Source organism: Saccopteryx leptura, chromosome 2, assembly GCF_036850995.1.
Source record: "Saccopteryx leptura isolate mSacLep1 chromosome 2, mSacLep1_pri_phased_curated, whole genome shotgun sequence".
In the NCBI taxonomy this organism is placed as follows: domain Eukaryota; kingdom Metazoa; phylum Chordata; class Mammalia; order Chiroptera; family Emballonuridae; genus Saccopteryx; species Saccopteryx leptura.
Genome location: NC_089504.1, coordinates 333,048,846 through 333,062,972, shown reverse-complemented (window position 1 = coordinate 333,062,972; position 14,127 = coordinate 333,048,846). Strand labels below are relative to the sequence as shown.

General features: G+C 57.6%; 1 protein-coding gene across 2 annotated transcripts in view; it reads left to right on the top strand.

Moving 5' to 3' along the window:
* Nucleotides 1–1,161: 1,161 nt before the first annotated feature.
* The window catches only part of DOC2B (double C2 domain beta), a 33,277-nt gene continuing 20,311 nt past the window's right edge, over nucleotides 1,162–14,127 (top strand). Inside the window, exons 1-4 of one of the 2 annotated variants that reach the window (XM_066363553.1) lie at nucleotides 1,162–1,765; nucleotides 10,113–10,192; nucleotides 10,678–10,704; nucleotides 13,586–13,660. In XM_066363553.1, the coding sequence (XP_066219650.1) occupies nucleotides 1,393–1,765; nucleotides 10,113–10,192; nucleotides 10,678–10,704; nucleotides 13,586–13,660 (555 nt within the window). In that variant the 5' untranslated portion in view covers nucleotides 1,162–1,392. The remainder of the gene's footprint in view (nucleotides 1,766–10,112; nucleotides 10,193–10,677; nucleotides 10,705–13,585; nucleotides 13,661–14,127) is intronic. The other variant, XM_066363554.1, reaches the window with a different exon arrangement.

Sequence of the window (14,127 nt, the reverse complement as noted above, 5' to 3'; positions counted from 1 at the left end):
GTGGAGAGAGGGACACAGGCTTGCAGCCCCTCATTCAGCCTCAAGGAAAGGACCCAGCCAAGAAGATAGGCACGTCTGATCTGTTAGTAGAAACCTGAGAGTAAATATGTCCTGTTTATATCCAGGGCTTTCCAGGGTCACACCTGTATAAGCAGCAGCCATTCCCAGTATTGCTCTGTTCCCGGAAAGCAGGACAGCAGCCAGGGCTGGGCTGTCTGGGATTTGTTTAGTTATCTGGCCGCGTGAGGCCTGAGCGGATGGGGAGACCGCTCCACCTCTGCCTCTCCATCACTCCACCCTGCCACTCCACCTCTGCCTACTCCATCACTCCTCTGGAAGGGCTTCTCTGGCCCTGGCCCTGCCTGCCCTCACCCACCTCCTGACCACAGCTTGTGATCGAGGTTCTCGTGACTCCATCTCCATGGGTCCCTTCAACTACTCACTAGCTAAGCAAGGGACTAAATTGAGTTTACAGAGTGTTTGTATGTGGCCTGAGAGGAAGTATGAACAGACTGTGTCAGCAATGACCTTAGACAGCTAAGGACATATATGTTCTGCTAGTGTGTGAGCAGCCTGTGCCCACACTCCTAATGTGGCTGTGTATCCCACCGGATGTGTGTGTGTGTGTGTGTTGGGGGGGGTGTCGGTGCAGAACCCCCAATCACTTCTATGGTGTGTTATTGTGTCCTGTTGGTCATGCTTGGGGCATGGAAGACTGTGCCCAGTCCCCTAACTACCTCTATGCCTATGTGTTTGTGTATTGTTAGCGATGTACTCAACCAACCCTGTATAGATATGTTTGGGTGTGTGTCCTGCAGATATGAGCCAGCAGACACTTCTACCAAGTGTCTACACGTTTGTGTGTGGCTGAGGTGTCCCTTGCACAGCTGCATGTGTTCTGTAAGAGTGAACGGGACCCAGCAAGTGCTGGAACGGGCTGGAACGTGGGGAGTGTGCGCCCTGTGTGTCTCTGCTCAGCTCCTTGCTTGTCCTGCGACCGTGCGTGAGTGGAAAGCGCCCTGCCCTCCTGTGTGTGTGCGCGCGCGGGGTCCTGGGCCGGCGTGCGCGCGGGTGTGAGTGCTATTGAGTGCGGCGCTGCTCGGCTTGCTCGGCTTGCTGGGCTCCGCGCCGCCCGCGCAGCCCGCACACACACTGCTTGGTTGCTACCGGGTGACGCGGGCTGGGCCCGCCCCCTGCCTCCTGGCCCCTGGCACTCACTCGCGCCCGCTGCCGCGGAGCAGGTAGCAGTCGCGTCAGGGCCGTCCTGGGGCGCCGCTGGCACTGCCCACACCCCCCGCCGCGCCCCGCCGGGCCTGCTGAGCCCCCCCACCCCCGGGCCGGGGCTGCGCCAGACCAGGCCGGGCCGCGCCCGGGCGAGGCCGTGCTGCCTGCATGACCCTCCGGCGGCGCGGGGAGAAGGCGACCATCAGCATACAAGAGCATATGGCCATCGACGTGTGCCCCGGCCCCATCCGGCCCATCAAGCAGATCTCCGACTACTTCCCCCGCTTCCCGCGGGGCCTGCCCCCGGCAGCAGGGCCGCGCGCCGCTGCTCCGCTGGACGCCCCCGCGCGCTCGGCTGTAGCCAGCGCTGGCCGCCGCAGCCCCTCCGACGGCGCCCACGACGACGACGAGGATGTCGACCAGCTCTTCGGAGCCTACGGCGCCAGCCCGGACCCAAGCCCCGGCCCAAGCCCCGCGCGACCGCCCGCCAAGCCGCCCGAGGAGGAGCCGGACGCCGACGGCTACGAGTCCGACGACTGCAGTAAGTTTCCAACTCGCCGACTTCGCACCCCCTGCCGTGGCTCGGCACCTCGCGCGCTCCCCGAGGCGCTGGCCCCTTGGTCTCCCTACGGTCTCTCTCTGCCCGTGGGCATGTACACCCTGCGGAGTCGGGCCCCCTTGTCCGTTCCTCGCGCTCTCCGCGCGCCGTGCAGACCCAGCCCCACACCTCCCCCGCCCTGGGCCAGAGAGGTGGGAAGTTTGGGGACGCCCCTGGGGGTGTCCCAATCTGAGGTCCAGCTCCCTAGAACCCACGCCGCACCCCCTCTCGGCCCGCCGCCTGGAGCTCCGGCGCGGGCGGCGGCTTTTGTTCCCGGGAAGGGCGGAGCTGCGCCCTGGGGAGACACCAGTTGCTGCCGCCCGCTCGGTAGCTCTCCGCCCGGCAGCCGGCCGCCCGCTGGCCTTTACGCCGAAGGTCGGAATGGAGCGGCACGGGGAGGTGTCAGGGGCCGGGGCCGGGGCGGCCTCCGGGGTGGGCCCGGCGGCCCGCAGAGCGCAGTGGTTTTGCTGGCGCGCGGGCCGAGGACCAGAGGACTGCGGGGACGCTTGGCCTTTGGAAAAACCTTGGCGGTGCCTCCTCCCGTGCCTGTGGACCCCCAGCCACTGCACCCGCCGGGCCGCCGACCTTCCCCCACCTGTTACGTCCGATTTCCCAGACAGGAAGGGGCCCCAGCCCGCGCCTCCGCCTCCCGGGGCTGAGCCCCCAGCCCCAGTGAGTAGACGAGCCCCGGGGTCCCCTGGGGCCGAGGCCCGGCAGGCGGGCGTTCTTTGGGCTTTCCCTGTCCCTGAGGTGGCCTGCCCCGCCCGACCTGGGACTGGAGGGAGACGGGGGCTGAAGAGGATGCTGCCTGGTGCGGAATGGATTTGAGCGGGATGGGGGTGGGGAGGGGATAAGCACTGCTTGCAAGGCCCCCAGACTAGCTGTAGCCCCAGCCGCGTCACTCTCGGACCTGGAAACAAGCGTCAAAGGCCAGCCCTGCCCGGGATGTTAACCTTTCGGAGCCAGAGTCACTCGCAGGCGGCGCCACGACTCATCCGGTCCCATCCCCCGCGCAGCGCAGCGCAGCGAGGTTGCCTGCGCTAGCTTGCATACTCACAAGGGCCTCTGGCTGGAAGTCTGGAGTTACCCCAGCATAAAATGTGCCTCTGGAAGCTGATGGTGGGCTTATCAGCACTACTAGGGTGGGAAGGAGGGAGGGGGTGGCAGATCTCTCATCGCCCTACCTAGGGAGGACTGAGCGGGAGGAGGCCCATCAGCTGAGGTGGGTCATAGCCCAGGCCTGTGTGGGAAATCTGTCTGCTATGCACTTTCTCTGGGCCTGGACCACAGCCCTCTGGCCAGAGGCTGGCATACTGATGCCCTGCCCCCAGGGCATGGCGGTGGAGAGCAGTCCTCTCCCTCCACTTTCCTGCCAGCTTGGGGAAATTGGGTCAAGAGAAGTTGTTGGCCTCAGGGCTGTACCCTGGATCTTCCCCACCCCCGAGTTCCTGGGCCCCTGGGCAAATTGCACCCCCTCACTTGCTGTGCCTCTGGGCAGGCCCTAACTGGGACCTAAGTCACCCCTTTGGATGCCCTGGATCCAAAGTCACCTCCAGGAGACAGGATGGAGAACCTGCTTCTATTTACAGCATCCTTCCTTCTACTCCAAGGGAGTGAGGTGCAGGGCTTCTGCCTGAGCTTCAGGCAACCCTCAGAGTGCCACCAAGGGTCCTCTGGGTGACACGCAACAAAGAGGTGAGAGATTTAGTGGTTTCTTTTGGCTGTCCCTGAACCCTTGGGCAAGTTGGGAACCAGAAAGTCCAAAACTCAGGCCAACTGCCACATCTCCAGTTCATCAACTCAGCAGTCCTTCGTGGAGCACTGTCCCAGCAAGAGAGAGCTCACATGTCCTAGCAGGGGACAGACACACTTAGGGTCAGCAGTGTAAGACAGTCTGGGACACAGCCTTGCCTACCTAACTGTGGACTGGTCATGCCCCTATAACCAGGGCACTCTGCTGAAAAGAGCTAGGGAGGAGGGAGTGTGGCAGAGCCAGGGCCAGCTGGGACCCCCTCCCCTCCTTCAAGCGGCGGGCCATGATGGGCTTGGGTCCCATCAGTGGCTGAGCAAACATCCTAGGCATGGGAGCACGGAAATCTTGGCGCCTGCCCACAGGGGACCAGGTTCTGGGCAGAACTGCTCTCCACCCAGTACCCCAGGCCACACCTCTCAGCTCTGACAACCAGATCCCCAGGATAAGCCTAAATGACTCAAGCCAGATGGTTCTTTACAGCTTTAGACAGGGTTATGCTATTTGCTGATTTGCTGCCCTAATTATTGGATTATCTCTCTTCTAACAAAAAGAAATTAGGGCGGTTGTTCTGTGGTCCAAGGCCAAGAGTGAAGTGCTGTTTATTTATCCAGACTTTTTTCTTTCTCTTAAAAGCTCTTCCTTATTAAGTCACCCCAGGGCACAAGCACGAAGTTGACATGTTTCAGACTGATCTAATAGAGGAGTAATGATGGGGAGAAAACACAGTGAATGTTAGAGTTAGAAGTATTTTGCCTGACCAGGCGGTGGCGCAATGGATAGAGCATCAGACTGGGATGTGGAGGACTCAGGTTTGAGACTCCAAGGTTGCCAGCTTGAGCTCAGGCTCATCTGGTTTGAGCAAAGCTCAGCAGCTTGAACCCAAAGTCGCTGGCTCAAGCAAGGGGTCACTCGGTCTGCTGTAGCCCCGCGGTCAAGGCACATAAGAGAAATCAATCAGTGAACAACTAAGGAGCCACAACGAAGAATTGATGTTTCTCATCTCTCTCCCTTTCTGTCTGTCTCTATCTGTCCCTCTCTCTGACTCTCTCTGTCTCTGCCACAAAAAAAAGTACCCCCCTCGCCCACCAGTAGTCTACAATGCACCTGGCTAAGCTAAACTCTGAGGCTTGCTGCCCTCCAGATGGGCCCTAATACCCACCCTTTGCATGTACCACTCCCCTGCCTACCCACTCTCCAGCTGTGGAGACCCAGTCCATTCTTCAAAGCTATAATAACTAGAGTGCTTTGGGTTGCAAATAACAGAAAACTCAAAGTGTGTTAAACACTAAGGACTGTTGAGGTTGGTGGCACTGGGGTAGACTTAGGTAACAACTCATCAGTGACATCAATGGTGATGGTTCTGTGTCTCTTTCCACTTGGCCATGCTCCAGTTCCTCTTAGGCTGACCTTCATCATGGTCCAAGGTGGCTGCTGCAGATCCAGCCATCACATGTAACAATAAATCCTAACTTTGATAAGGATCAATTTCCTCTCCCATGACTGACTTTAAAAGTGAGGAAATTAGCCCTGGCTGGTTGACTCAGTGGTAGAGTGTCGGGCTGGCATGTGGATGTTCCAGGTTCAATTCCCAGTCAGGGCACACGGGAGAAGTGACCATCTGCTTCTCCACCTTTTCCCCCTTTCTCTCTCTTCCTCTCCCACAGCAAGTTGGCCCCGGGCGCTGAGGATGGCAGCATGGCCTCGCCTCAGGCACTAAAATAGCTCAGTTGCCAAGCAATGGAGCAGCAGCCCAGATGGGCAGAGCATCACCCTATAGGGGGCTTGCTGGGTGGATCTGCCTCATTGACCAGAATTGCATCACTTGCCCATGTTGACACTTGCCCTGCAGGTTTCAGCCTGGGCTGGAGCTGGACTGATTCCCTGACGGCCTGGAGCAAGAAAGAAGTAGGAATCTCCTTCAGGCCTGGCCCTGAAGGCCCTCAGCTGGGGCCATTTCCTGGGCCCCAATGGCAGTGATTTCCCTTTCTCTGAACCAGCCATGTTCTGCCTGGGCCATACTTTTATGCACTGAACATTACAAGACCAACTCTGTTACAGGCACTGTGCTGGGCGCAGTGGATAGAGCATTGGACTGGGATGCAGAGGACCCAGGTTCGAGACCCCGAGGTCACCAGCTTGAGCACGGGCTCACCTGGTATGAGCAAAGCTCACCAGCTTCGACCCAAGGTCGCTGGCTCGAGCAAGGGGTTACTCAGTCTGCTGAAGGCCCGTGGTCAAAGCACATATGAGAAAGCAATCAATGAACAACTAAGGTGTCACAACGAGAAACTGATGATTGATGCTTCTCATCTCTCTTCATCCCTGTCTGTCTGTCCCTATATATCCCTCTCTCTGACTCTCTCTGTCTCTGTTAAAAAAAAAAAAAGAAAGAAAGAAAAGAATGCCCACGACACAGTTGCTGACAGCAAGAAATTCATGAAAATCAAAATGGCCAGCAGTGAGGACAGGGAGGCGGGCCCCCAGTGGAGAGCGCTGGCGTGCGGAGTTCACCCACAGAGCGGGCTCTGCTCAGAGGCTGCGGGGAGGGAGGAAGCAGACTGGTAGAGAGGAAGGAGGAAGGGAGGTGCGCCTAGCAGAGGGGCTGCCATGTGCACAGGTGCAGAGGTGTGGGCAACAGCCAGCGGAGGCAGATCAGTCAAGTGGCTGAAGAAAGGGGGAAAAACTAAAGATGAGGCCGAAGCTATCATATCTCAGAGGAACAGAGGGCTTTGACTGCCGCACTGAGGACGTTGAAATGAGTCCAGGAGGCCGTGGAGAACCTTTGAACAGTTTAAAGCAGGGGGATGAATACATTTATCAAAGTCCTAACCCTCTGCCTCTGAGCTCTTAGGAAGCAGGGGTATATGGCCATTCCCCTTGTATCCCCTGCAGTAAGTACCCAGCTCAGTGCCTCAGTTTCCCCAACTACAAAATAGTCTCTACTCAGGCTTGGTCATTTTTGTGGCTCCTGCCATAGATTTTTAAAACTACCTGAAGGGCCTCTGTTTTTCTTCAAAAAAAAATTTTAGAAAACAGTGTTGATTCCATATTTCCAAGGGTGTGCGGGTGCCGAAAGTGCAGGTGCAAACCAAGGTCACAATGATGCTGTCAGTCTTCAGCAGCAGAGCAGAGGGACGTTCAGCCACAGAGGAACCGACAGGGGCTTGAGCTTGATTTCCTCTGAATTAGCCCATTAAAGCTCTATAATTATCAACAAGCGGGTGACAACTCTCAAAGGCCCATTAGTGACCAAGTCTCATTATTTTTCCCAGGATGTAAACTTTAGCCAGGACATGTGATTTGAGGGACTCAAGGGCAGCACCCAGTGGCTCACACAGAGGAGCACCTTCACCTGCCCTGGGGGCCCTCCTCGCCTGCACCACAGCCCAGGGTGCATTTCCAACTCAGGGCCCCCTTGCAGGGCACAGCCAAGCCTTTCATGGTCCCCAAGAGCAGCTCTGCTTCTCTCTCCTTTGCATCCTCCTGAGATTTCAGCTACACTAAATAGCAGAAAGGAAAAAAAGGAAGCCACTAGGCTTTAAGGCAAGAATGATCAGGATGGAAATGAAGAGGCCTAGATTCTGTGTCCAGCTGTGCTGTGCCACCCTGACCAGGTCACCTCCCCTCTCTGAGCCTCATTTCTCTGAATGGGAAATGAAGACTATTGGACCATCAGCTCCCTTAAGTAAGCTCCACCACTGGCAAGTCTCTTAAAATGGTGACCAAGCTTCTATTTATAAACTATTATTTCTTACAAAACTGACATTGGAGTTCAAAGAAATTGGTCAGGCTCACCCTGGGGCGACAGTAAGCATGTTGTTCCTTCCTGGAAGGTAATAACAGGTGTCAGTTCCACTGAGCAGCCTCGGTTCCTTCTTAAACAGGGATGTCTGGAGACCCAGTGGAACGGTCTCTCTCCTCCGGGAGCTGTTTGTTTCCCAGTGAGAGGTGGGTAGCCCCTCCATCACACTGGCTTGGCCTTCTCTGGGAAACAGGGAGAGATCATGTAGTGTGCATTTAACATGCGGGCAGCACCGTACAGGGCAGCTGGAGAGAGAGTTGGTTTGAATGAACTGGCCGTGTGGATTGAATATCTGCTGATGTCCCAGGTGAGGCTGAGGCATGGTCCCTGCTCTCGGGAGTCTAATGTCCGGGGGGAACAAGCCACGGATAGGCCTGAGCAGAACAGCAAAAAATAATGGACTGTTGTGTAAAGCCAACAACTTTGGAGAGTATTACTGTATTTCAAAAGCATGGAGAACCTCATTTAGAGCACCCCCATCTGTCCGCCTCCATTGGGAGTGAGGAATGCAGGCAGCCAAAAGCCAGACACAGTTAGCTTTAGAGCAACATAGTCTACTCAGGAAAAGGTCCTTTAGCATCCACTCAAGGCCTGCGGACTCACAGCTTGGACACATTCGAACAAGAATTCTCACCTGGTTTCACAGAATAAACAAGGAACTACTGAATAGGAGGGAGAACTGTTTGTGCTCACAGAGGCAAGTACTCTAACAGGAGTTTCAAACTGATGGCAAAGCAGGCAGCAAAAAAGATGAAGAAAACCTCAAAAAGAGCGGCCCCCTAGGGTCACTGGGCGGAGGAATCATCTCGCACCTCCTTTCGTGTCTGTGCTGTGACAGTGGCACAGGATAGTAATCATCGTCATGGCAATGACTCAGGTTACAGAAAAGTGTAAGGCACCGGTTGTGTGTTCTACTCACGGAGCCTGTGAGGGGAGCGATCCAGTTTGGAACGAGTTCATTCCAGAAGGTGTCTCAGAGGGCCAAGTACAGTTCTCTAGAAAAGTCGTCTAAACAGGTCGACGCCGTCTATAATTATCTACTGAGCGCTTGCCGTATCCCGGGTGTGTTAGAAAGCAGGATGCTGTGGAGGGGATACTACTGCATCTCCATCTCGCAGAGGAAACTGAGGCAGAGAGATAAGCTGCCAGAGGTCACAGCAAAGAAGGGCAGAGCTGGGATTTGAACCCAGGGTCATGTGGCCCCAGGCAAGGACAGAGATGCTGAGTTGTGTGCCTTATCCTGTGTTAGGAGCTGAGGAGCAAGACACACGTGACTTGGTGCCATCACGTCAGAAGAAAGGGCAGCTTCATGTGCACACGTTTTAATTTGCCCATTTCTCCGCAACCCCAAAACTTTGCCAGGCCTGGGCCCCAGGGATCATCAGGCGGTACTGTCCCTGTGACATCTACTCAGCTTTGCCATTGTTAAAAGTGAGAAGGCATCTGTGGTTCAGATGTGAATGGATGGGTGTGTCCGGACCTGGCCTGTAGTTTGATCTACTGCCCTCCCCGAGCATCACTCCAGTTACTCAGCTGCCCACCCTCTACTTGGCCTGTGGTTGGAATGTCCCTTCCCTAGCCCCACTGTGCGCTAGCCAACTCCTACTTCTCCTTCAGGGAGCAGAAGTATCACCTCCTCCAGGAAAGCCTTCCCTGATGGCCACAATTCACACCAAGGCCCGGCATCCACCCATCGCTTCCGGCTCACCAGACTCTGTTGTGGCACATTCTTTTCGTCTGTTTCTCCCATTAAGCTGTGCTTTCGCTAGGGCAGGAACCATGCCTTATTGCCGCCATCCCTCCAGTCTGCATATTGTAGACACTTGGAAAGGAAGGAAGGAATTGGGTGCCAGTTGACCAGCCCAGCAGCCTGTGAGCACAGTCTGGGCTCCTAATGGCATCCTGCGAATGTGCACTTCGCTGTCCAGAGACCTGCTCCAAAGGCTGCTCCCACCACAACTCTCATCTTCGTGCCGGGAGCCACGTTGACATGGGAGGCCACAGCTGCCATGTGTGACTGCCGCCAAGGGTGGCAGCTGCACTCAATTATTGCTGCTTTCTCTGCCCAGCCCTTGGGAATTGCCCGGTTCCCTTAAGAGGCTTGCTGGTAACAGCATGAGGACCCAGCTGACTCCTCAAAGCCTTCCCAGGCCCCCAGGGGACCAGAGACCAGGGAGCTGCACCCTGAGTGTTGCTGGAAGGTGGGTGAGTGGATCAGCCAGTCAGCCTGCCAGGGCCTACCGCTTCCCAAAGCCCTGTCTCTTCTGCCTCCCCACACCATCCTTGTGACAGTTGACAGGTGAGGGAAACTGAGGCTGGAGCCCTGACTGTCAGTTGCTCAACAAGGGCAGGAAGTCCTTTAGCTAAATGCCCAGGACATGTGGGCACCACCCTGGTCCAACCGCAGGTTAGGCACCAGAGCACAGAGTTTAGAGGCCTGGGCTGTGCAATCAACCAACTACCTGGGTTTGACTCTGGGGTCTCCACTCATGGTGCCTGGGGGTAACTGACCTGTCCCCTCCGAGCCTCAGCCCCCCATCTAGAAAGTGGGGAGCATATTGCTCACTTCCCAGGTTTGGCAGGACTGGGAAGCTGGGTGGAGGGATGGGCTTGGAGTAGGTGCTCAATTAGTGGCAGTCACTGTGGGTATTGGCACTGTGTTCAACCTCACAGAGGTGGGTGACGCTTCTCCACCATGCAGCCAACGCATGACCTCGGTCCTCCTCTGTCCACAGCCGCCCTGGGCACCCTGGACTTCAGCCTCCTCTACGACCAGGAGAACAACGCCCTCCACTGCACCATCAGCAAGGCCAAGGTAGGCCCCGGCGCTCTCACTGTCCCCAGGCCCAGGGTCGTGGAGGAGGGGCTGAGGTCGGAAGGCCAGTCTTCCCTCTGTTTTCTGTCCAGGCGTGGTTGTGTCCGTGCTGTGCGGGAGCAGGGCGGAGGGGAATTTGTGCCTAAATCATCTCGGCTGCTCTCAGAAGCTCTGTGGAGGGGGGTTCTGGGGAAGGAGCAGAATGTCAGAGAGGGGACGAGAATGAGAGGACGAGGGCCTGGGCCTGGGCGGGGCTTTCAGGGGACAGAGGGCCCCTGAGCCGGAGGGAGGGAGGTGCCACTGTCCCACTCTGGACGCCCAGGTCACTCCAGGCAGGGGATTCGTCTCTTAGAGTCAGGGCCTGAGCCTTGCTCTCTGGGTCGGGCCGTGAGTAGCCCTGCCCCTCGGGCTGGCACATGTCAGCTCTGTGTTCTCAGCCACGCTGTTCCCTTCATCCCCCACGTATCGCGCCCTCTGGGAGGAAGGTGCCGAAGTTGATGTTCTCTCGTGAGGTAAGGCCGACAGTGCAGCCTAGTAGAACCTCCCAGTAGAGTCGTGGGCCTGGCTCAGAGCAAGGAGCTGCCTGGCCCAGAACCCATCCCTAGTCCCCCAACCTGTGAGCTCCTCTGCCCCTCCCTCCCACCCTGCCGTGGCTCTGCCCACCCAGAGGGATAGGTTGCCTGCTATCGCCCCAGCTGGGCCCCACGCAGCGTGGGCCGCCACACCCGGACTGCCACGGCAGGGGTGAGTATCATCCAGGTTGGCCCCGGGCCGTAGTTGGGCACCTAGAGGCCTGCCCGCCCCACCCTGACCCCTGACCCGTCCTCTGGGAGCTGCTTGGGCAGGGATGCCGGGCATGCCCTCCCCCGGGTACAGGGTGAGACTCTGGTGGCCCCAGCCCAGCCAAGGTGGAGGGCAGACTGCAAAGTGCAGATATATCCCTTCCCCTCTCCCTCCACCCAGCTCACACAGGTCGTCCAGGCTTGAAGACAGAGTGGGCACTGGCTGCCAGGTCCCTCTGACCAGAGCCGTGCCTTCCCTTCCCCATCCCGGACCCGGCGCCCTCCTGGGCTGTGTGCCGCAGAGGCTGTGTAGGAGTGGTGCGGTGTGGACACGTGTGTGCGTGTGTACAGGTCTCCAGGCACCTGTGTGTGCACACGTGTGCGTGTTCATTTAGGGATGTGTCCTCAAGGCATTGGGGGGGTCGGAGGACGCTGAGCCTTGGCAGAACCCCCACTCTCCAGGTCGTTCCCTACTTGCACCCCGTTCTGCAGAGGAGGGGGTGGCATAGGCTGGGGAGGGGCTGGGCTCTGGGTTGGGGTTTGGGGAGGAGCCCCAGGCGTAAGGAGGCGGGCAGGCAGGGCCCCTCAGAGGAGTCTGGGAGGAGGCCAGATGCCCTCGCGCTGGACCCCAGTTTGACCGCCCTCCCCCGGGGGAAGCAGAGCAGCCTCAGTTTGCTCATCCATGAAAGAGGGTTGATCATCCTCACCTGTGTGGTGGTTGTGAGCATTGAATGGCTAAGAGCTCAGTACCCAGTGCTGTCCTGGACGGTGCCAGGGGGCAGGCACCCACCCACAGGCGCACGGACACGTGGGCCCTCATCTCCACAGAGGATCTGAGGACACTGACAGAGCGCCAGTCTGGGCACATCTTGGGAGCAGGCAAGAGGCTGGATGAGGGGCTTGCGTCCGGAAGGGCACGTCCTTGCCATGGTGCACACAGAGCCCCTGAGCCAAGCCTTGTCCCAGAGCCAGCCCCACGGAGCAGGGCAGGGCTCAGATGCCCCACTCCAGGCCTCAGCCATGTCTCCAGCTTCTTCCCAGGGGGCTAGCGTGTTGGGAAAGGGGAGCCAACCCCCTGCTGTCCAGGCCTTTGGTCAGCATTGCCTCCTCGATTCTCACTCCAGCCCTGGAAAGTGAGAACCGTTAATCTCTTTTACATGATAAAGCTGAGGCTCCAAGGCCAAGGAACTAATCTCCTTACCCAACTGGTAGGTGCAGGAGCTGACAGGCCAGGCTAGGCCAGGCCAGCCTAGCTCTAGAACCCGAGGGCCTCTTCGTGGAAGTGCCCCCCCCCTCCCCGGGAGCTCCTTTAAAAACCAAGGTGGGGCCCTGGCCGGTTGGCTCAGCGGTAGAGCGTCGGCCTAGCGTGCGGAGGACCCGGGTTCGATTCCTGGCCAGGGCACACAGGAGAAGTGCCCATTTGCTTCTCCACCCCTCCGCCGCGCTTTCCTCTCTGTCTCTCTCTTCCCCTCCCGCAGCCGAGGCTCCATTGGAGCAAAGATGGCCCGGGCGCTGGGGATGGCTCTGTGGCCTCTGCCTCAGGTGCTAGAGTGGCTCTGGTCGCAACATGGCGACGCCCAGGATGGGCAGAGCACCGCCCCCTGGTGGGCAGAGCATCGCCTCATGGTGGGCGTGCCGGGTGGATCCCGGTCGGGCGCATGCGGGAGTCTGTCTGACTGTCTCTCCCTGTTTCCAGCTTCAGAAAAATGAAAAAATAAATAAATAAATAAATAAATAAATAAATAAATAAATAAATAAAAACCAAGGTGGGAGCGGGGGCAGGAGGGGAGCCTTAACTCCCCTTAGAGGTGGGCCTGGTCACGCACCACCAACTTGCAGTTCCCCTCTGAATGATGTCACGGGGCTGCCAGCTCTGCCTACACACGCCATAGCTGCCTCCCTGCATCCCTGTGCACCGTCCTAGAAGAAAAAAATAGTTTTCAGAAGCAAGGGCAGGCATGAGGTCAGCTAAGTCCTATCTGTTTACGGTTCCACTGGCTGCCTGGCCGTGCACACTGACTGCAGAGTGAGTGAGGGATGCCACCTTGTGGAGGGCCCCTCTGTCCAGCGGCTAGCTCTGTGGCCTCTATAGACACAGGGAGCTGTGACAGAGCCAGAGAGAGATCAGGCCTGGTCTCCTGGACATAGAACAGTCTTCTACAGCCACAGAGCGACGCAGGTGGATGAGCGGGCAGACGGGCATGTGGACTTAGGGTCAGTGAGGGAAGTTTCGCTTGGCGAGTGGGGGGAGGGCAGTCAGGAAGAAGGAAGGGCCTGACCAAAGCAGGATAATGAGGGCTCCGTTCAGAGAAAGGGGAGTCACCTAGTAAGGAGACTAGAAAGAGAAAGGCTGCTCTGACAAAGACGCCCCATGGCACCTGCCCTGGGCCAGGACATTTGGGGGAGGGGAGATTACACCAGCTCTGAGCCATCCTTACTCCCCCATTCTCAGAGTATGGGGCCAGGGGTCTTCTGTGAAGAGGGTCTTAAGTGGACCCAGCCAGGCGGCCAAGGGGACAAGGGATGCCTGCTGAGCCAGGTGCCTGGAGGTCCTGGCTGCTCTGTGTCCCTGTCACCCAACTCATAGCCTTTGCTGTTCTCCTCTGCTCAGGGCCTGAAGCCAATGGACCACAATGGGCTGGCAGACCCCTATGTCAAGCTGCACCTGCTGCCAGGAGCCAGTAAGGTGAGGGGGTCTGCCCGAGGCCTGCTGACCCGCTCTGCCTGGGGTGACAGGGGCCCAGGCTGGGCTTGGGGGCACCCAGGGAGGCCCATACTCTCACTTCCCCTCAGAGCCCAGGCAAACTGCTGGAACCTCAGCCATTGCCCTCCACCCAGAACACCCAGGCAGCCCCACACCCTGCAGACCTCCCAGGAACCTCAAGTCAGCACTACCTGCCTGCTGAGGTGGAGAAACCTGCCAGAGAATTTCCTGTCCAGCATTCTATAAGAAGCAGTCCTAGCTGGAGGTTCATATTATGTTTGAAAAAAAACAAGAGTGGTTCTGTGGTCAAATAACATTGGAAAAGATTGTTAAACAGGTTTACTTTACTGCAGAACTTATCAGAGCCTCTTTCGCTTTTAAAGACCCTGTGATTTCATTGGACCCACCCAGATCACCTAGATATTTCCCTAGTTTTAAATTTATTTTAT